The sequence below is a fragment of the Cyanistes caeruleus genome, chromosome 5 (genome assembly GCF_971803275.1).
Source record: "Cyanistes caeruleus chromosome 5, bCyaCae1.hap1.1, whole genome shotgun sequence".
NCBI classification, from domain to species: Eukaryota; Metazoa; Chordata; class Aves; order Passeriformes; family Paridae; genus Cyanistes; species Cyanistes caeruleus.
In genome coordinates this window covers 8,964,486-8,987,704 of record NC_141705.1, presented here as the reverse complement: position 1 = coordinate 8,987,704, position 23,219 = coordinate 8,964,486, and the positions used below count along the sequence as shown (strand labels likewise).

At 37.6% G+C, this 23,219-nt stretch overlaps 1 protein-coding gene across 8 annotated transcripts in view; it reads left to right on the top strand.

Annotated features, from left to right (window-relative positions):
* Positions 1–23,219, top strand: part of ZFYVE28 (zinc finger FYVE-type containing 28) — a 145,960-nt gene that overhangs the window by 67,773 nt on the left and 54,968 nt on the right. For all 8 annotated transcript variants that reach the window (XM_023925626.2, XM_023925625.2, XM_023925628.2 and 5 more), the window contains exons 3-6: positions 15,978–16,115; positions 18,587–18,789; positions 20,528–20,617; positions 23,030–23,119. In XM_023925626.2, the coding sequence (XP_023781394.2) occupies positions 15,978–16,115; positions 18,587–18,789; positions 20,528–20,617; positions 23,030–23,119 (521 nt within the window). The remainder of the gene's footprint in view (positions 1–15,977; positions 16,116–18,586; positions 18,790–20,527; positions 20,618–23,029; positions 23,120–23,219) is intronic.

Genomic DNA, 23,219 nt, shown 5'->3' with positions numbered 1-23,219 from the left:
ATGATGGTTTTGAGTTTTATTTTTATCAACTAGAGAAAGGAAATGCCTGTAAATTAGTGTGGTTTTGTTTTGTTTGTTTGTTTTTTTTAATGCTGACAAATCTTACAAACCTGTGATTCTTCTTGGAGAGAGGTTGGGTGTTACATTGGATCTTGACCATGTCTGAAGAGCCAAGCTTTAAAAATCTTCGTGTCTGCTTTGAACTTATGATAGTTTTGTTAAGGATCTCCAAGTTTATTGTTGTGTGTGAACAGATTCAGACAAACCAGAAGGTCTCTGCCTAAAGGATCTAATACTTTATAGTGGACATACTTTCAGTGCTGGTAATACTAGTCAAGGCAAGTTGAAGGTATGGTGCTTTGTGGTGTTCCTGTGCATGTGCAGAGAACTGCAGTCTTCAAGACTGTTGATGCTTCCTTAGTAAAGAACTGCAACTCTGAATGTTGTCTTCTGCTTTATCATGATACTATCTGCTGATAAGAATCACACTTGTTACAGTCAATTAACTTTTCAAAATTTCTGAACATCTTGCAGCTTGGTTTTCAAATGCTGTGGGTTGACTGTACAGCAGGATGCTGAGTAGCATAATCCATGAGTAAGAGTGGTAAGATGAGTAAGATAACGGTTTTCAAAGCTTTTTATTTTCACAATAATGTGATGTAACACTGTTTTCCAGTTATGGTAGCCTATCATAAAAATGGCTCATCCCTCATTTTGCTTTACTGTTTGCATGTCAGTGGTAGAATATTGTGAGAATATTGTAAGAACATATCTATCAGTACAGCATCTTACATTTATTGTGTGATTAATACCTATTCAACAGAATAAAACACTTCTCTACTGGTTTCTGTTAAAATTAACAATACCTGAAGTGTGCTGAGATGCATGATGAAAAGCTGTGTAAGTTTTTCTTAAATGAACCAAAAGGTAGGTAGAATGTCAAACTTTAGTTTATTGAACTTGATTGATAATTCTAGAAGGAAAACTCTCTTTTTTCCTTAAGAAAAACATCTCTGCTTTAGTGAATCTTCAGTAATACGCAGTGCTTGTTCACCTGAGGTTTTTTCACTGCAACACAAATCATTGCAGTATTTTTATATTAGTGGTAAAACAAGGTGTCCTTTCCTATGCTACTCACAGCATCACACAGTATTGAGCTTTACAAGAAGTGATGGTAACTCGTACACTTCTGAGTTATTCACTTATGCATTCACTATCATTCTCTAAATTAATTTGCTTTGATTGTTGTTGTTTTCAGATTGGTTAGTGTTTTATTAATTGACTTGGTAAACTGGTTTAAAACAATTTATCAGCTATTTAAATGGAGTTAGGTTTATTGTTAAATATTACATAATTTAATTTGTTTTGTTTAAGAGTAAAGAGTAAAAAACCTCTTTGTTGCTAAAGCAGATATTTGTTAGGAAGTCACAGGTAACAAACTGTAATAAATACTTCACATGTGAGAATGTTTTTAGGATCATAGTCCTTGCTTGCTGTTTCAGTACACCGATAATTAATTCTCTGTATACAGTACTGAGGTCTCAGAATAGCACATGAGTCAGTTCCAGCATGGTTTTATCAGCATTATTCCTGCAGATTGTATCTCAGCAGTGTGTCTCTTGATCTGCTGAAGTGCATGAGGAAGGAATTTGCCCCGTCAGGGCACTGACCTGAAGCAAGCCGTAGACTTTCCCGGCTGTGCTGTCCTTTTGCACTGTTCCACAGAATAGTAAAATGATGAATTTGTAATACTTGTGAGACATGACTGTTTCTGGCTCACTGGTAGGAGTGGTGGGCACTGCATTGACTGGCAGTACATTACACTGGTTCTTCACTCCATTCCTGCTAGTTGCCTTCTTGGGAAGCACCTCCTGAATTACTGGAATTGGCATCCCAGCATTTCCAAGTCAGCTTTAGCAGTTCCAGTTTGCTGTAACATTAGGTTTTAAAATGTAGCCTTTAGTGGACTGCCTCCTGTATAGATCACTCCTTCATTTAGTCCTAGAGAAGCAGGCATCTGTGAACTTCATTATCCACTGTAGCATAAGTAAATGTTGCTGAGGAGTTGGAGCCCTTAGAGAAAGTTAATCATATCTCAGTGTTGTGTTTTATCACTTGTCTGTCTCAGTTTCTGTAGCAATACAAACTATGTGGTGAATTTTATCAAAAATGCTGTTTCAACCACACTTATCTCCATATTTCTTCAAGCTCAATTTAACAGCTGAAAGCATCACTGCAAAATAAGTTGAGATACGAGTGTCAGTGGAAACAAAACTTTGCCCTCACTGTAAAGGAATATATTACAGGCTGAAGGAGCTTACTGTGGGGTGTGGAAAGAGTAAATTGGATATGGCAAAAAAGGAGTAAAGGAACAGTGCTGCTGGGAGCATACTTGGGCAATCTGCTTTGTCACATGCTAAAATCGCAGTCATAGAATAGTTTGGGTTGGAAGAAACCTTAAATATCACCCAGTTCCTGCGCCCTGTTACAGGCAGGGACACCTTTCACTAGATTTCCCCAGCATGGGGCAGGACCTTACACTTGGCCTTGCAGAATCAAACCTTTAACACTAAGAGAAAATATATGCTCTATATCTTTGAAATATTTTTTGTGCATATTTGAAACACTTAGGAATGTTATTTGCTTTCTGAAGAGAGAGATGGATGGGTATGATGAGTTTGGAAGGGGGAAGCTTTGTCTGATACTGTGTAGTGTCTGACCCAAGCAGTGAACATGTTTGATAATGGCTCACTTTAGGAGGTGGTTACCAATTTCAGCTGATACAGGGATGGCAGTCCAGTTGTCTTTCACATCAGCTTACACCATGTATGTGGGCAGATTTCTGTATTGGCTTTTTATTTAATTGAGAAAACCACAAGACGCCAACAACAGCAACACTAAAAAACCAAACAAGACAAAAAACCGCAAACAACCCAAACAAAACCAAGCAAATGAAAACAGACCAGCAAAAATCTACTTCCAAACAAACAAAACTTTCAACACAGCACCATCACATAGAACTCTGAAGCTGTTGCAGGGTTTGCAAATTGCTTAGTAACATTTCCAGAGTGAAAGAGAAGCATGACTGAATTGTCATAGAGCATGCGTTGATTTCTCTGTAGTGAGAAATGGAAAGGCTCTTCAGTGTGTGACATTTGAGTTTTGTTATTATATATATTTAAAAATAAATAAAAGCTGATGTAGCATGAAATGACAACACAGGTGGTAATCAATAATGCACAAGGGTGAAACTCAATCTGGATTGACAAGTTGCTAAATAATGAAAAGAGAACTTATCTTTGTGTACAAAACACAATGAATTTTTTATCAGTGAAAAAGGGATGTGATTATATTATATTAAATGGTGCATGCTGGGGTAGCCATAGGTTGTTACTGAAGAGACTGTGATGCAGGGTTATGCTGTACCATCTGCTCATGATGACCACAATCATTGCATGCAAACTCCTGTAGAAAACCACTGGATTTGGTGGAAGATGAGGTAGTCATCCATATAAAACATGAGGTGCTAACAGGAGAGCAATGAATATTTTATCTGTGTTTCAATTAGAACAGTTCCTTCTTTTGGTCACACCTTTTATTTAAATTTAAAAATACAGCATTTTCTTTGTGTACAAGAACCTAGCTATAGAGGGCTCTTAATTTCTGAGGTATTGGAGTCTTCTAATACTCAGCTACTAAAGATAAAATTATTTTTCCTTTCTTAATGTAAGATTATTTGCCCATGATCATTGTTTTTATATTGCTAACAATTGGCATATTGGTGCCTTGAATGAGTATTGACAGTGAACCTGCACATAGTGGTATAATTCCCAGAGTACTTGAAGGCTAAATGGGGACAATGGAGCCAGGTCATTTTAAGCCTGACTTTTCTCAGCATTTGTGAAGTACGATACTATACTGGATCCAGTTATGTAGGAATTAATGTAATGTGACGTGTCTGAGTATCAGGGGCTTTATAGCTCTTCCACACTCTTCAGCAGTGCCATCAGAGGATTGCTGTCAGCTCTGCTATAGTATGATTGGCTAAAGTTTAATTTATTTTTTTTTTTTACTGTTGCAAAGAAGGATAGATTCTAGTATCAGCCACTGAATTGTTTATGTAGTCTCATGACTTAAATATGCTGCAATTTTCCTTCTTTTCTCCATATGCACATGGTAGTGCCACGTTACTAAGATTAACAATACATGCAAATTATTTATTTTGTGATGTTGCTGTACTTGGGGATTAAGTCTTTTCTTCTGCTAGGAGCCTTTTCACTTAATCATATAGAAAAATCCATACCATTTATTTTTTACTTTAATGCTGGGAAAGTATGATAAGAAAGACAAGAAGGCAGGTTAGTAATTTGCCGAGTTGGTTCTTAGCAGTGGAATTTAATTTTCATTGTGACCTTAACATACTTGCAAGTTAAATCCTATTTTTTAATAAGAAATAATTTATTTCATAATAATGGATTATTATGAAGAATATTCTGTGGAATATTGTGCAATCTGGTTTTCTCATGTGTCAGGTTGTCATAAGTAAGTCTTCATTAAACAAAATCCTTGAATGGAACATCCTGAGTTGGAAGTGACCCACAAGGGTCATGAAGTCCAAATCTTGGCCCCACGCAGCACCATCTGTCAAAGTCACACCATGTCCCTGAGAGCATTTCCAGACTCCTTGAGCTCTATCAGGCTTGAGGCTGTGACCACTGTCCTGGGGAGCCTCTTCTAGTGCCCAACCCCCCTGCTGGGTGAAGAACCTTTTCCTAATATCCAACCTAAACCTCCCCTGACACAACTTCAGGCCATTCCCTTGGATCCTGTCACTCACTACAGAGCAGAGATCAGTGCCTGCCCTTCCCATTCCCTTCATAAGGAAGTTATAACTCCAATGAGGTCTCCCCTCAGTTTCCTTCTCCTGGGACAACATCTCCAATTCATTTGTCCCTTAGTCCAGAGGTTCTCAGCTGTGCCATTGCCAGCTACAAGCTCTGTGCATTCCAGCCCCTGCCTCATCTGCCCTGCCTGTTCCTCCCAGAGAGCCTGAACCATCCAGCAGGGTACCCCAGTCACAGAACTCATCCCACCAGGTTCTGCTTATGCCAGTGATACCAAATTTCTGGGACTGAGCCAGGGCTTCCAGCTCCTCTTGCTGGATCCTCATTTGCATCTTTAGATTAAAGCCTTCAGGTGTTAAATTTCTTAAATATATATCTATATATGTTAAATATCGGACAGAAAAAGGATTTCTACCTATTGGAAGGAGGGATTACAAAATATTTTTGAGTTTATAATTTCAGACTGACATTTTGTTACTATTGCTGTATAATTAAACAATAAAATACTAATTGAATGGCTGGAGTTTAAGGTGATGGGAAGAAAATAAATTGTTAGCCATTAGGGTGGCTTATTCAGTTGTTGTAACTTTATAGTTAGCCAAAGAGAATGAGAAGTTTAAATAGTTCACTCCTAACTCCAAGTTCCTTTTGGAGTAAAGATGCAATGGTTGTCTTCCACCCCCAGCTTATGCTTTTAAAAGAATTTGTAGTAACTCATTGCTGCACAGGGTTCTTGGTGAAAAATAATGCAGACTTTAAGACAGTAATTAAAAAAAGATTAATTTTTGAAAATATTACATGTATTAGCAAGCTAGTGTTGCTTTGCAGAAGTTTGAAATGACTGAAATGAAAACAGCTTGTGATAAGGACGAATTTGCTGTTGGAGAGCAGGCTTTAGATAGTAGGCTTTGTTACTGCATGCTTTTGCACTGTTTGCACTCATAAAAACTTCCCATTTTAAAGGCTTTGGTAAATCTGTACTTGTGTGAAATTAATTATGCAGAAAATGTGGTCTTGGTGAAGAAAGCTTACCTTTTTGCTTCTACCACCTACTTTCTCCTGCTGGATTTCCATTTTTTAGAATAGTGCTGTTTTTTCAACACTTTTTAAAGTAGTGTTGAGATGAGCAACAGCAGCAGCATTACCCCAAGTACATGGATCTTCACACTGTGAAGAAGGCTGGATACTTCTTACATGTTTATACTGTTCCTTGTTCCATATTTGAGAGAAGCCCAGAATTAAATTCAGAAAATGTAGTACTCTTGATTCTAACATGTGATGTACACAATATAAATTCTTAGGTTTGCCCTGAGAATACATTTTCAGTTCTCTAGAGGTCTCAAGGTTTCTGTGCCTGAAGATTATTTACACAAATACCGAGCAACAGATTTGTATTCTTTGATTTCTCAATTGCCCTGCAGTGTCTGTAGCTGCTGTTAAAGTTGTTGCTATTCTACATACACAGTGCTCATAATCAAACAGTGTATTAGTTCATGTAGAGGTGTTAAATGATGATCATCTTGAGGCTGCAAAGCTTGTTGAATTGATTTGTGCAACTGAGGCGCTGAGCTAAACTGCCTTTGTGACGTAAGTTCCACTAATTCTTGCTTTAGAATTGTACCGATACTGTGAAAAGGTCTTTTTTGGTGTATTTTTTGTTTGCTTTTTTCTGTTTAGGTCTGATGCAGACATAATCAATCAGAGATTAATTCTAGCAGGCTTTCAGAGTCATGTTTACTTTTGACTTATGTGATAACTGCTATGAAAATTTATTTTTCATTTTCATACATTTGTACAAACCTCTGGCCTCGGTGCCAGCCTTGTTTATAATTTGTACAACTTTCCTCCACAGGGGTTTTGCTAATTTGACTGTAAAATATTTTAACCCTGTAGATGGAATGTGATGAGTTTTCTCAGTAGATCTAATTAATATATTTGTGGTTCTCTGACTTATTCTGCAATGCAAATATCATATTTTATAATTGAGAAAAGAAAATTAAGAGGAGATTGCTCAAACAGGAAAGCAGAATTATCTTGATGTAATTTTTTAGGAGAACTTTAAGTCACTCATTTAAAATACTCATAATGTGGAAAAGATTTGAAGCTTGAACACTCAAAGAACAAGTCTCCAAAGGTTTGGGCTCCTTGGTTTTGAGTTGAACTGTTGTTGGATATAACTCTTTATTTGTGGTATAATTTCACATTGGCTTTTCTTTGTCTTTGTTGCTGCACAATTTCAGCATAGCTCAATTAATTTTGTACTCAGTGAAATCAGATTTTTCATTGATTTTTCATGCTAAGTGTGTTCTTTCTTTCTTTCCTAGCAGGTAAAGGCTTTTAAATTTTAAGCAAGTGCTGTGGGTTACCAATGAGCTTTTAAACTGTATTAATGGAAAGGCACAGAGTGATTTCAGAAGGAAATATTTCTGTAAATTTGAGTGGTTTTGGTTAGAGTTCTATGGTAGCTTCAGCAGCTGTTCATGTGGGTTGCCCAGTCTTTGATTCAAGCAAGCCCTTGGGCACTTGGTAGAAATGTTATAAACATTTTAGTTTCAGTAAATACCTTAACTTTATTGCTTGGATATGTAGTTGAGCAAGGGCAAACAAGAAAAATTAACTTAGATTTCATATAAAAAATAACCCTGTTTAAATGTGTATGTCTGTATTATCACACATAGTTCCTTACACATTATTCCATGGTCCATTGGCAGCATTGGTTTAAACGTTTTCCATTCCAGATTTACACTGTTCTTGTCGCTATTCCCACAGTTAAGCATGGCACCCCCCAAAGCACAGCTTTGAGAGAGCTTTGAAGTTTTAGATCCTTATCCAAGGCCAGTTCAAATAAGCTGTGGTCAGCTTTACCATTGGAAACACTTGTTCAGCTGTACCAATGCATGTATCTGTAGTCTGTCTGTGACCTTGAGCAGTGAAGTGATGTGGGTTACTCTGGATCTGTGCACTAAAACCCTTCATAGGTGTCTCCAGCAGAAGAGCACAGAGTGCTGCTGAGACATGGGGACTGCAGGGGAGGTGAGATGGTGAGATAAGGGGCTGAGGTCTCTCATTGGCCTTGCTGCTAAAGGCTGACCCTGCAAAATTGCCTGACACCAGTCTGTAATGAAAAGTGGCTTTCTGTTTCAGGTGTAAAAAAACCTTATCTGAAGGTGTCTCCCACTGTCTGTTAAGTTGAAGTGGTATGAGAATAAGGAATCTCTAGGAGGAAAAAAATACCTGCTCTTTCATTCTGTGCTTTGTCAGAATTGTATCCATGCTGAAAAGAATTAATTTTTTACAAAGAAAGGATTGAGGAGCATCCCTTGATGGAGAAGGTACTTGTGAAGAACTGTTAAAGAACTCAGAGGATGGTGCTGTAGTGGATTGGCAGTGAGTTATCTATTAAATACTACTTGTATCATTAACATTCTTGACAGGAGCAAACTGGGAGTATGTTCCATAATCACTGTGCACAATGAGATGTTCAGAGGTGTGAAGTTTTCATGTTTGATTGCATCTGTCCATTGAAGAACATTTTCTTGTAGAATTAGGCAGAAATAGATCTCATTAAAGGAGACAAATTAGCCAAAAGTGAAAGAAACTCCCTGCTGGGTTCTGAAACCTAATGATTGGTTGGAAGTTGGCAAGAATCTATTCCTGATGTTATTTTGTTAATTGATACAGAGGTTGAACAATGTGGATTGAACCAGGAGTACTTTTAGCTAAAGTAATGGCCAAGTCTTTCTTGCCTGTTTAATTTGCAGCCCTGGAGACATTAAATTAGTTGTGTTAGTAGAGGTCAGTGAAGGAGACAGCTAGGTAATTACTGAGATCAAGGGAAGAAGTTGATTGCAAGAAACCTTCACGTTCACAAACTTTAGAAACTGTAGCAGACAAAGATACCTTTTAACAAAAGAGGGAAGAAGGAAGACCCACTGAGCGTTCCTCATTGCTGTGTGGCGAGAAGGGAATCCTGGTCATTTTCTGAATAGTATCTGTGTTTGAAGCTTTTTTAAAACTGGAACAGAGCTGGTGGAATCTAGAATTAAATTTTCATAAGGTTTGTATTTAAGACTTCATGCAGAGGTAGGAAAGTCAAAAACTTGTGCTAGGATTAGGCTGTTATCAGACATGAGAGTGAGCTAAGACTTATTCAAAGAAAATTATTTTCCTTTATATAATGTCGTCAGTTTAATTTTGATGGGGACAGTGCCAGTCTAGGAAAAAAAAAAAAAAATTAGAACAGCTATTTTAAAGTGATGATCTCAGGATTAAGCTTAAATCTGAGACAGTACACATATCTGCTTTACTCCTTTCCCATCATAGTAGAGCTTGTAAATTTGGGTGTTCTTCCTTCAGAGTTTCATCTCCAGTTCAGTTGTTTTATAACTGATGGCAACATTTGTCATTTCATTACTCCTGGTAATGATGACTTCTGTGAGTTGCATTGCTCTAACAGATGTCTTCTTGGTGCTGCCTGACATCTTCAGACAGTTGGTGTCAGGTACCTGCTTGCTATTTGGGCCTGCCATTGAGTGAAAGCTCTTAACATTTCTTTCGCAAGCAGGCAGACTTGTCAGCCCTTTCATATGTTTTCACCCTATTTCACTGCAAATGAACTTGAGTATGATTGTTCTAAATACACTGAGGAACCTATAAGTATCAGAAGAGTTGGGGGTTTTTTGTCTGTTGCGTTTGGTTCACAGATTTTAAATTTGCCTTTTTTCTCCAGTAATGTCAAGTGATCAGTGGAATGTTGTAGTTGGGTAAAAACCAAATCTATGGAGCTAAACATTTGTTATCAGTAAATAAAATAATTGTGTCTTTTAAATGTTGATTTTTAACAGCTTTTCTTCATAATTTTTGGGAAACTTCTGGTTGCTATAGAATAATTAGCAAATGGCTATAAAATGTAAAATGCTTGACTGTAAATTGTGCCATTAGTATAACTTCATCAGCTAAATGGAATTGTATTTTCTTTCTACATTTTATATTTGATCATATTTAAGGAGTGATTAATATTAAAATATATTTTTTCTTTGAAAAACGGATCCTAATAATGTTTAGTACTGTAGTCTTAAGTTGTAGTTTCTCATGTTAACAAATTTTTTCATGTTTCCACTTTCTTACATGAATCAAATAGGTCATTCTGAGAAACTGCCTGTTATCTAAGACTGTGGACAGAGTGGAATGAAAATGCTGTGCACTGCAGGTCAGGGAATTAATTTGCAGCAGAGAACCATAGGGAAGAAAGCTGGATCCATGCCAACTCAGCAATGAATATGTTGGGGATGCAGGATGCTTTCACTGCAGCAGGGGAAGGCAAAATGAAGATGGCAGTAATTCATGATGACATCTCCTTCATTCTGCCCTCTGTGAATGGGGATTCCTCTTTTATTTATTGAGAATTGTTGTTGCTTGGCTGAGGCAATACAGAATTTAAATTGCTAGATATTCAAGTTGCCTTTTCATGGTGAATTTGGGTATTACTCTATAGTTGGGTAGGTTAAACTAGGAGCTGCTCCCCAGGATTCATACATGGAAAAATCTTGTCACTTTTAGAAGGTGGAGCCTCATGAGTTGCACCCTCGGTTTGTGGATGATGCCAAGTTGGGTAGAAGAGTTTATCTCTTGGATGGCAAGAAGGCTCTGCAGAGGAATCTGGACAGGCTGGATCAGTGGGCCCAGGGGTCTGAGGTTCAGCAAGGCCAAGTGCCAGGTCCTGCCCCCGGGTCACAACAACCCCTGCAGTGCTACAGGCTGGGGCAGAGTGGCTGGAAAGGGCCCAGTGGAAAAGGACCTGGGGGTGCTGATTGAGAGTGGCTGAACACGAGCCAGGTGTGCCCAGGTGGCCAAGAAGGCCAATGGCTCCTGGCCTGGGTCAGCAATAGTGTGGCCAAGCAAGTTTTTTGAGTGGTTGAGGCAGCTGGAGATGTTTAGCCTGGAGAAAAGGAGGCTCAGGGGAGACCTTATTGTTCTCTGCAGCTACCTGAGGTTGTAGCTAGGTCGGGGGTTAGGCTCCTGTCCCCAGTAACAATTGATAAGACAAGAGGAAATGGCCCAAGTTGTGCCAGGGAAGGTTTAGATGGGCTATTAGGAGAACTTCTTTCATGAAAAGCATTGTCAAGCATTGGAACAGGCTGCCCAGGACAGTGGCTGAGTCACCGTCACTGGAAGCAATCCAAAGATGTGTAGATGTGGGACTTGGGCACATGGTTTAGCAGTGGACTTGGCAGTGCTGGGTTAGTGGTTGGATTTGATGATCTGAAACCCAAACATTTCCATGGTGCTACACTGCCAGTGCCAATTAGTGGATGAGGCAAAGAGAGTCTGAAAGCACACCCATTGGATCTGTGCAAGGTGGACTGGAGGGAAAGCCATAGAGAGGCTTTGGATCTCTAATGTGAAATAGCTGTCTGGGTTCTGGATCCAGGACTTTTGTGTGTGCATTGAAAACCTCTTGGTTACATCAGAGAGCACACCACCTTGCTACTGCTTTCTTCTGTTAAAGTAGCCTGTAAAACCCTAAATACCTACTAATTGCTTTAATTACAATAAAATCTTCCTTTATTTTCGGCATTAATTCACGTTCATCAATGACTTCTTATTGCCATAATGTGATGTTGAAGGAGTTCTGGTACTTAACATCAAGCTAGAAAAGGTAACAAAAAGTCATGGACTTACTTAAATGAAGAGGCAAAAATATCGTCTGTTAAGCTCATGGTGATATCATCACAGAGCATATTGCCTCAGCTAGATTTTATTGGTTATTCAAAGGATGGCTATTAGAGAGGTAGTGAGCAGCACAGGAAGTTACCTTCCTTTGAAGAAGTCTTGCAAAAGACCTCAGGTGATATTAAATTTAATGTTGTGGAAGAGCAACATAAATTTTATCAAGCATATGTACAGAAGGGTAGATAAGTTTGCCTTTTGTTGATCTAAACATGTTTCATAGTATAAGAAATATTAATTTCTTGGCAATTTTTGGTACCTATTTTGGAAGCTAATGCAGCAGTTGATGTTAGCTTTATGCTCTGATTATTTAATGTATGACCAATTACTGACAGGTCAAAAAGAAACCAATTCACTGTCCTCCACTGTGGCTGCCTTATGTACATTGTCTCACTACCACTCATTATCTTCCCTATCTAAATATTAATGCTGACTATTTTGTGAAACTTTGTTTTCCGGGAAATGAGGAGTTTGGAGTAAATCCCAAAGCAGATTCTCTGCAGTGGCTGCCTGTGCTGCTGTAAAGCCTCAGCAGAACACCTGAAACAAAGCTGCACATCCCAGTATGCAGATAAACCAAAAGATAACAAATAAAGCCGCCAAAGGAGGCATTAAAATCTGGAGGCTTTTATATAGAAAGATGGATCAAGTGAAAGATTTACTGCTTCAGTTCTAACTAATTGATTTCTGTTGCTTAAATTAGAGCAAAATTTCAGTGCTACCATGTATCCAAACCCATTCATTATTAGCTTACAAAGCAGAATACAGTAATTAAATAAATTGAATGTTTCTTGAAGCTCTTCTAAAGAAAAGACTAATTTGCTTACAATGCATTGGATAGTCTGTCTAAATTGGCTGGCATCCTTCCAGTTTTAAAGCAGCTGAGATCTGAAATTATTATGGGAGCAAATATTCCAGATTTTTTATGTAAGTTACTCTGCTCTGGGTATCATAAGAAGAATGGAAGAGGGAAGGGAAGCGATGGAGAATTGTTGGTTTGTTTTGTTTTTTTTCTTCTGTTGGATGATAAAATAAACCCTGTAGAGCAACAGAGAATTTGGGAAATTGCACATCTTGAAACAGCAAAAGCAATTTACCTTGTAGAAATCTTTCAGTATTTGTACATTATATATCAAAGTTCTATCAAGTGTTTTTCCCTAATCTTCCTGTATCCCTGCTGGACTAGGCAGGAAAAGATGGCCATCTTTTTAATTGGCTTTTTCACTTAGCTCTCTGACAGAACAACCAGCTGCCTCTGTGAAGCCAGGTAACTTTATACAAACAAATGTTTTGCTACTGGAGAGGGAGCTATTGTGATTTATCTCCATTGGGAAGTGTATATTTAAATTCTAATTACCTCTGGTTTAGCTTAGTACTACTGCACATATTAAAAAAAACACCTGAGTCAAAGTCTGACATACATGGAGATTTGTTGGCAGATCTTTGGGTGCTCTGGAACAGAAGCATCTAGAGATTATAGGAATGTCGAAGAAATGAGGAAAAATATTAAATGGTTTTTAAGTTGGAAACAAATTATATACTTAAACATCAGTGTATTGTGAAAAGTTGAATTATCTTCATTACATCATCTTGCCTTTAGTTGCAATATTTAAGTGCATTATGGTATAAAATTTCATGATGCTTGTAATAATTATCTTCAGAGACTATTTAGACAGAATCTTAGTTCTTTTTAGCAGGTAAAATGATTAAAAAACCAGAACAAAACCGTGGAACAGTTGCTTACCAGCAATGAGTCCTCTTTCTTTATTCCATTTGCATAAAATGTTCTTTGATACATCAGGGATTTTGAATATGTATATAGGTAATTATGTAAGGGAAATTCAATCTGTCTTGTAGCTGCTGTCAAATAAGATTGCATTTAAAAATAATACATTGAAGTAAGATAAAATTTAGGGAGGAAAGTTTTTCAATATGGCCTGTCCTCTTATTCTGTGTAGCTTTTTAGGAAGAAATAAGAGGAAGAATTGCATTTCCCCATATTAAAGTTATGTTGCAAGTAAAATAAATTGGAATATCATGTCCTAAAATAAAATGTAATTGGATTACTTAAAGTCTGATATATCCGGATTTGAAGAGTATTTTTTCCAGGGTTCCCTGCCGTATTATTTCTCAGTATTTTGTGGAAATTTTGTAAAATTTTAAATGGTAAGATTGCTTTTTACCACTGTATCTCTCCAATGCAGAAAGGCCTTTGCAAACTGTGATTAATTCTCTGAAACAGGAATCTGACTTTTTCATCCTAGTGATAAAGACCAACCTGTAGTGCTCTGGTGATAAAGTGAGAGCTACAGGCAAAGCACCTGGTCTCAAAATAGATCAGTAATAACAGATCTGAAATACTTCATGAGTGACTCATGCCTTTCTACAATTTAAATGTTTTTATCCTCAGATTCAGTCTTTGCTCTGTAACTTTGGGTAGGAGCTAGGTAGTTTAGGAGTTGTTTTTCCTTAGGAGATCTACTTTCAAAATACTTTGGTTCCCCAGGCAGATTTAGCTAAATAATGGTGAGAGAAGTATATCAATGTCATGAATTAAGAAGTGGAAGGAGAATAGGAAACTTCTTATTATTCTGTTTTTTCTGAGCCTAAAGTGTCACACCAATTTGGATGTGATTGCTTGGCTAACTGGAGGTTGTTCTGGAGAGAGGAGGTGGTGACAGCGTTCTTCAGCCTGTGGTTCAGGATGTGCTGCAGCAGCAGGGTGTGGGCATCGCTGTTCTCGTCCAGGATTTGAACTCCAGTTCTGCTTGCAACTACATGGGGGAGTATGCAAGGTTGTTTTTTCCCTCAGTTCCTGCTAGGGGCATCTCTTTGGATTCTAAGGGATCCTAGTGCCCTGCTGATCCTGGCAGTACAGCAGGCCCAGCAGAGTGAGGGGGAGATTTCACCTCTAAAATCAGGTATTTTATGTTGGTGATTCTACTTTTCTTTTCTTGTCTCTTCTCATACCTGCTGGCCATGGTCTGTGTTGTGATGCTACAGGGCATTTGATTTTCAGTCCTGTTTCTAGAGAAGATGGTTGATAGTTACACTTACTCATGTGTTTTAACTGTATGAGCTGTATGAGGTGAGGTTTTTTGTTTGTTTTTAACAACTGTATTGAAATGAAACGTAATATCTCATTACAGCCTTGCAAAAAGTGCTTTATTATGAAAGTGTTTTAGTTGTTAACACTTTAAGTACCTTTTAACAGTGTGTAATAAATATTGCTGATCATTAATTTATTCACTTATTTTGGATGAAGACAATTGTAATTGCAGCCTTAATGTTAAGATTATTTTGTGGCAACAGCAGGTGTTGCAGTCTGTACAGAAATTGCAGAAAATGTGGATCATTCTTCGTAGCTAAAGTAGATTTTTGTCTTTTTTTGAAAAAAACATTTAAAGGGGCAGGTTTTTTCAAAATTCTCTTCTATTGCTTTTTAAATGCAGGTGAAAATAAAACATTGAAGTGTAGATTTAAAGCAATTCTGTCTGTTAAACAATTCTGTGCAGACAGATGTGATTGTATTTGAGAAATATTTCAAGCAGAATGTGAATTCTGTAAATATCGGAAGAAACATAAAACAGACAAAACATTTTTAATGAAAGCACTCAGCCTTTTTCATGCTCTCAATCTACCTTTATTATGTTAATCAAATTCCGTACAGTTCTCAGCAGGGGTATGTGAAAATCGTCTTTTCAAATAAATGAATATGCATTATTTACTGCATATCAAGAAACTGGTTATAGGTCTTTGATCATTGTCCTGGTGCAGAGGTAGATCAGAGCAGTTAACAAGGCTCTAATTTGTGTGGCGTCCCCTTATCCTCCTGAGTGGCTGAGGGATGAGGTCCTAGGTCAGTGTGTCAGCCGTTGCCTACTTGGGATTCAGGTGTGTAAACTGCTTTGGATTACCAGGATGAGTTTAAATATATTCAACCACAGTGGTCCCAGTATAACTCAGCTTCTAACAACTCCAAGCTACCCTGTCAAGCACTCTTTTTGGGAATAATGGGAGTGCATATTGTTTGGGCTGGTGAGAGGAAATGGAAAAAGTATAATTCATTTCTACTTCTAGTTTATTTACTGATATGTACAGATAGCTGGAGACAAGGAGCTCTTTATGTCATGCCTCCCATTATCCTTTGACTACCTAGTCAAAGTTAAATACAAGTAACCCAAGAAACAGTTTCTAGGAAGACTAGAAAGAGTGAAGTTTGCTGCTCTTATTTCTGTGCAGTATTCTCCTCTGCTTTCACTGTGTGTATGAAAACCAGGAGAGTTAAATACTACATTTTCTATCTTAATTGGTTGGTACCTCACTAATAAATTCTATTAAAAAGTTAGAAAAAATGTTTTCTGTGCAAAGAATATATATATGGTATCCTGTGTTTTGATTCAGGATAATGTTTTGAACATCATAAACCAAATCATGGATGAATGCATTCCACATGAACGGGCCAACCGAGACTTTTGTGTTAAGTTTCCAGAGGAAATACGCCATGACAACCTTGCAGGACAGCTTTGGTTTGGAGCAGAGGTAGGTCTGTCATAATTCTGTTGTTTGGGATTAATAGACACTTTTTTTGTTGTATAAAGCTACAAGTACCTTTTCAGACTTCGGTGAAAGAGGTACAAAAAAAAAATCTACAGAGCCAAGTAAATGAGAGAACTTGCTCTGGATGCTCAGAGATTTGGGGTTCTTTAACTGTGGTTTTGGCTAACAGCATACCACGTTATTTTCATAATTGTGTGCTGTCAGTATTCTATAGTGAAAAACTCTTCTTTTGTGGGTTAACATCTGAGTGATTTTTTTCTTTTTTTTTTTTTCTGATCAGTCATCTTATGTTTCGAAGATCTTAGAAACAAATAAAAGTGTATTAGGGAGTTTTATCAGGACAAAAGTTCATCTCCAGCAAATAGAAGTGCATGCTGTCACTTTATTTTATTGCCTATGTTATACTGTAACTCATCCTAAATATGCAACTTCAGGCTGTCATTTGTTGCCCATAACTTCCTTGTTTCGTGTGTATGCCAAAAATAGAATAGTTTCTGTGCAGAACACTGAAGTCCACTTTTCTTCTCTTACCTAGTTTCTCTGAAAGACTTACTTCTAGAGCAACCTGTCAGAATAAGGAATTTATGTAGTGAATAAGCTTCCATTATTTCAACCAAAGGAAGCTTGAAGTGTCAGAACAAAAGGTTATTATATGCAAGACATTTATTTATTTATTAGTACTGATGTCTTTTAGCTAAAAAAAAAAATCAAAAAATCATTGTGGCATCTTTAGTGATAAACTCTTCACTTTTACTGGCCTGAAGGTGACTTAGGGCAGCACCATGAATTTGTTGAGACTTCAGAGGGATTAGTCTAGACATCCCACACATGTTGTGGTCTTGTTTTCAGTGTTGCCTCTCCTGTATTTGGAACAATCCTTGGCCTCCTGTTACTATCCTTTCTTTTTTTTCTCTAGCAGTTTCGCCTTTCTTTTTCAAGTGCAAAGTTCTCCTTTTCTTTTTCAAGTTTTCCATGAAGATTTCCCATCTTGTTCAGTCCAATATGCCTCCATGTGTTCTGTTTCTGAAACTTGCTTTGACAATTGTTAATTGCAGGCTACTGAGTCAGAGAAGTCTCAGATAGAATTTAGTAAATTAATTTGGTATGTCAGTGCTTTGTAATCCTGTCCTCGGTCTTGTTTTATTCACTGCTGTATTATATAATCTAAACCTGTTTCCAAATCAAACTTCCACTGTGCAGCTATCAGGCTGGAGAGACCTGTTGGTTTCAGAGAAAGTAACATATGCAGTGATGATGTAATGTGAACTCCTACTGCTGTAGGCACTGTCCTCCTGTAAATTCATGTAGCAAGAAGATTGTATGAGCTTTAGGAGTACACGCTGTCAGTACAATCACTGAGTTATCAGACTGAGAATACCTATCAGCAGGTAACACTTTATCCATACTTCCCACAAATACTGCCCTCAAATCAATGCATCAGGCTGCTGAGAAAGGATCCCTTCTGGGATTGCAGGTCTCTCATACTGAGTTGCAGGTGTGGCTTCCATCCACAGGATGCCAGTGAGAAGTGGGTGACACAGTTTCAAATGGAGATTTAAAAAAGGGAAAAAAAAGACCTGATCTTTGAGAACAACCTTGCATATTCTCAGTTAATGGAAGTATTTCTATTTACACCACAGGTGTGATTTCTATTAGTGTTCATTGTCTCCCATATGTATCCATAAAAGAATAAAGCCAGCAGTTGTTTTTAGTGGCAAGATGTTAAAAAGGTTTTATTAATGTGTTACAGTAAGTATCTACTATTAATGTCTTTGTCAGCTGGTCAGAGAGAGTCCATGTATAATGCCTGGGGCAAGGAGTCTTTAAAAGAGTTGTTTTCCAGACACTGAAAGAGAAGAACCACTCGGTGACCTGAATTTTGTATATAATCATGATTTCTGTAGGAAGCAGTATGCTGGTCTAACTGCATCCCTGTGTGATAGCCAGTGTGAGTAGTTTCTCTGTCAAAGACATCACAGTTGCAGAATTTCTGTTCTTTTTATAAGGAATAGATTTATTTTACAGAGTCAAGCAGTCTAGCCCAAATCAAAACAACCCATGGACTGTAGTTCTGCTAGACTCCCATCTTTCTTATGCAAGCAATGTGTGTGTGCATAGAGGATCTGTCCTACTAATGCTTACTGCCTAACTGGTGGGGGAGAATAGCTTTAGTTCTTCTGTCAGCACTGTGGTTCTTGTACTTCAACCCTCTCCTCTTCTCATGTCTCCCTGGCTGAGCTGCTTCCTAACCTTTTCTGTGAAAAGCTGTTGACTCTTGACATACCAGCCTTAAGTTTTTCGCTTGTTGCATAAATTGCAGCCAACTGGGGCTAAGTATTGCCCTTGTTCAAAAGCATATCTTACTAAATAGCACATCTTGTGCTTTGTTTTTAACTATAAAAGTATTTTTACTTTGTAAAAACTAATATTTTATCTCTTCATATCTTTCTTAGTGTTTGGCTGCTGGTTCAATTATTATGAATCGTGAAATTGAGAGTATGGCTATGAGGCCCTTGGCCAAGGATCTGACACGAAGCCTAGAGGAAGTCAGAAATATCATTCGTGACCAGGCCTTAAGGGATTTGAACCTCTACACAGAAAAAATGAAAGATTCCCTGAAACATTTTGATGTCCTTTTTGCTGAGTTCGAATTAAGGTAAAAGAGATTAAGTAAATGTGTTGTGAGCCATGTCTTGGCCACTGCAGCTGTTTTGTGGCTTGTTGGGTTTTGGAAACTGGCCATTTTACTCTGTGTTTTTTGAGTGGGAAAAGGATGTACATTTTTTTATAGTTGTATTTGAATTCTTTAGTAATTTGTTGTAATGTTAGATTTTTCCTTTCAGTGTAGCAATAATGAAAACTAAATAGCTCTTTAGCAATCAGCATTTGCTCTCTCCAACTAAACTATAATCCGCCATTTGCATACTGGCATATGGCATTTGAGGGAGAATTTCCAAGACACAAAAGGAAATCATAAATCTCTTCTCTTAATGTTTTCTTTGTCAGAGAAAAGGCAACAAATAGGAGATGCTTAAAAAGAAAAGAACGATAACAAATATTCTAGAGACTATGAGGTTTTCTTCTCTTGTGCTTAGTGATACAAGCAAGATGTACCCAGTGAATTTAAGAAGGCAAATTGAATTCTGATGGAGGAAGGGCTTTTACATGAGCCCTAATTAACCACAAGAACTCAGTGATTTGAAAACTTGTGATTGAAAAATGACTTTGAGGTTTTTTGCTTAAGTAAAAATAACTGCTTTTTTGGGGTGATGCTTTGTTGCAACAAGGGTCACATTGACCAGTCATGCATTGTGCTTCAGAGTGTAATCAGCTACCTGCCTGTGTGTTAGACACTTGTGGTGCTGGCCACAGACAAGATAATGGGCAAAATTATCTATGGATCTAAGACGATACAGTCACTGCTGCCCTTAGCAGAATGTGTTTCTTAGAATTGCGTAGTCTTTTAAAATTTCTTGGGAATAACCTACAGACTGTCATGTCCCACGTTACTGCTTGCCCTTCCTCAATATTGTTATTTTCTTGTGCTCTTTTACTCAGGTAAGCAGGTTTTTTTTACTGATTAGGAAGGGCATCATTATTCTGTAATATTGAAAACACTTTAGTTAAAAACATTGTCTAAAAACATGTTTTTAACTGAGGATTTGAATGCAGACACCAGTGACAATCAGTAACTGGTTCTTGTCAGTGTCTGTGCAGTTTTTGGCCTGTCAATACCAACTCTCTAAATACAGCATTTTTATTTACCATTGTTTTGCAAACAACTTCTTCCCTTGCTATGTTACTTGTATTCTACAAATGACCAATTAAGTAATACAGTGGCAGCAAACCACCAAACTTTTTACCAGTGTTTCTTACCTTGTTGAAGTTTTAGAAGTGTAGATATGAAGCCAAATTTTAAGTGTCTTACCTGGGTAACTGAGTTTCATTAAACTAGTTTCAGGTAAAACCTTTATAGAAAAAATAATTTGCTTTAAGTCAGTTTTGTTTTTTTATTGAGGAAATGCAGAGTAAATGATTCTGTCTTTGAGATGGGGCAGTAATGATCTTTCAAAGGTCCTATACCACACAGTAAACAGTGCTGTTAGCTAAATGTTCTGTCATAATTATATCATATCATAAGTGTGATATATAGTTATAATATTTCTAAATTACTACTGACTTCCGCTACCTCAATTCCTCTGCAATAAGTAATTTGGCTGTGTTTCTTATAGATTCTTACACAGTACACAGTGGGAGCTGTTAAAATAAATACAAAGTGGTACAGGAAATCATCTTAGGTTTCTAAGATGATTTGTCCTAGGTTTGGTTTTATTTATAATATTATTTGTTAAAGCATGTGAAACAATGGTATATTATTTTTATCATTTTTGTAGTTATGTGTCAGCCATGGTACCTGTGAAGTCTCCAAAAGAATACTATGTACAGCAAGAGGTTATTGTATTGTTCTGTGAAACTGTGGAGAGGTAAGTTAAGGACTAGATCTTAATTTCTTTGTTTACTTTTTGTCTGAGTTTTTGTAGAAGTACATTAACTATAATCCTGAAGAACTGTCATAAAACACTAGGTATTTTGCTTTTCTAGTAAGTGTCCAAGTACAAAGTTCAAAGGTGTTAAGCACGCTTGCCAGGCACAAATCTGTGGTTTTTTGTTTTCTACATTAAAAAAATACAAAAAAACACAAGAGCTAATAATCCAACAATAACTATTGCTGATATGACGAGTTACAGATGTGTACATGAAGACTAAGCATTTAAATAAGCTAAATCAGTTCAAGGCATCAAGACTTAATGATATTTTATGCGAGAATACATGGGGAGATGACTCAAATAATCTGTGAACCTCCAGTGATTATCATAAAGAACTCATAAAAGCTCTTTAAATTCTCAAAGGACTGGTCTTTGGCTCTATATGTATAAAGGGACTATGATGAAAGAAATCAATTCAGCAGTTCGTAAGTTCTGGAAGTATAAGGTGCAAAGAAAAGTGTGAACTTGTAATGTACTGTGAAAAACTTTCTTTTCTTCCCCCTTGTGACAGATTAACTAGCCTGCAGGTGGGCAGTAGAGGGGAACAGCATGTGAAATACTCAGCCTTAGTGGGGCTTTAAGCAGTGCAGCACTGTTCTTAAAAGAAAATTAGTGAATCATGTTCTGTGTAGAATTATTAGACACCAGTTGACTGTAAAAGGCTCTTAGAATAAGTGTTGGTTTTACTGTCCTGTTGGGAGAACTTGTGAAGTAGGACCCCTGGGTCTGGTGCGGTCGATCCTTTCATTAAGGAGTGGGGGAGTGCAGAGCACACAGCCACAATCTGTACATGACACCAGGATCAGGGGTGTTTCAGGCATTTTGGGAGACAGGATTACAACTCACAAAAGGTCACAACAAGTAGGAAGAATAACCTTCCATTTGTCAGAGAGCTACTACACATACACAGTCACCTATGGCATACATGTGTGTCCAGCAGAGGCCACAAACATGATGAGGGGTCTGGAGCATCTCTCTTAGGAGGAGAGGCTGTGAGACCTGGGGCAGGTTAGAGGAGGGAAGACTGAGGGGATGTGATCAATGCACACAAATATCTCAAAGGTGGTTGTCAAGAGGATGGTGCCAGGCTGTCTTCCATGGTGCCCAGGCACAGGACAAGGAGTAATGTCCATAAATTACAACATGAGAAGTTCACATCAACATGGGCAAGAATTTCTCTCCTTTGACCTGGCAGAGCAGTTGTGCACAGAGGTTGTGGGGTCTCCCTCTCTGGAGACATTCCAAAACCACCTGGATGTGTGTTCGTGTGTTACCTGCTCTAGATGACCCTGCCTGGCAGGGGGGTTGGACTGGGTGATCTCCAGAGGTCCCTTCCAACTCTGGCAATTCTGGGATTCTGTATTTGATGAAGAAGATGAAGAAAAGATAGTTTATATTTCTTGTAGCTTCAGAAAAATCTCTCTGGGCTGTAGGAAGGAACAGGGAGTGAGGACGGGCCACACACCAGCGTATCCATCCAGCGTTGGCACCAGCCAGGGTTTGCTTCATGGTTGTGTTCCATCCACCACCAGCAGTACTGGCTGGACAAGTGCTGACAAGGAATAAAGAAAAAGTTACTTCCATTATTCTGGGGACTGAAAGCAGGACTAATGTGCAGTTTTCATTGTCATCTTAAACACTGATATGTACAAGTCAGAGAAGAAATTTGAGGGTGTTATGAAACATATGGGGTGAAATCTGGAAAATGTGAAGAAATTGGGAAATATAGCCTGGTAAAAAATCCAAACAAAATGGGGTTTATTTAAAAAGGAGCTGAAGACATTTGAGAAGTTGTTTGAGGACAGTGCAGTGTCCCCCAAATATTAAAGCCTTAGATTTCAATAAGAGTTACTGTGTAGAACTGGGCTGTTCTTAGGTGTGTTTTTTTAGGTTTTTTATTAGTTAAGGGGGAGATTAACCTTGATAATTAGAGCAGTTTGTATTTGAAAATGAAACCCAAGTACTTTCCCCTATTACTTTAAAAATGTTTCTTTTATTTGAAAAATTGTCAGCATCAGTGATTTTTCAGTATCAAGCTGAAGCTTGATATAAAATAGTAAATAGAGAAAATTTCATAAAACTGAATTGGGTTTTGAATTACTATAAAAGCTTTAGGTGTTCAAAGGGATTTTTTTTTTCTTGCATTTATGTTTTTATTATACTATTTTTTAAGGCAGAGACTTAAGCAATCAGTTATATATATAGTGATTTAGACTGCACAAAACCAGTGCATGAGTTAAATACTACCAGTTTGGTTTGGCTTATAACAATTTTTTCAAATTTTTCCTTAGTGAAATGTGTTCTTCATGACTTTGATGTTTTACTAAATAATTCTATTCTTTTGCTTAGAGCCTTAAGGCTTGGATACCTCACTCAAGATATGATAGATGACTATGAACCAGCTTTAATGTTTACAATTCCAAGATTAGCCATTGTATGGTGAGTAATTTTTAACTACTCTGCTCTGCCTCATTTAAAAGTTTATTGAAGATTTGAAAAGCTGTGTTTAGAATTTTGATGGACTGTCTTTCACCTGAGT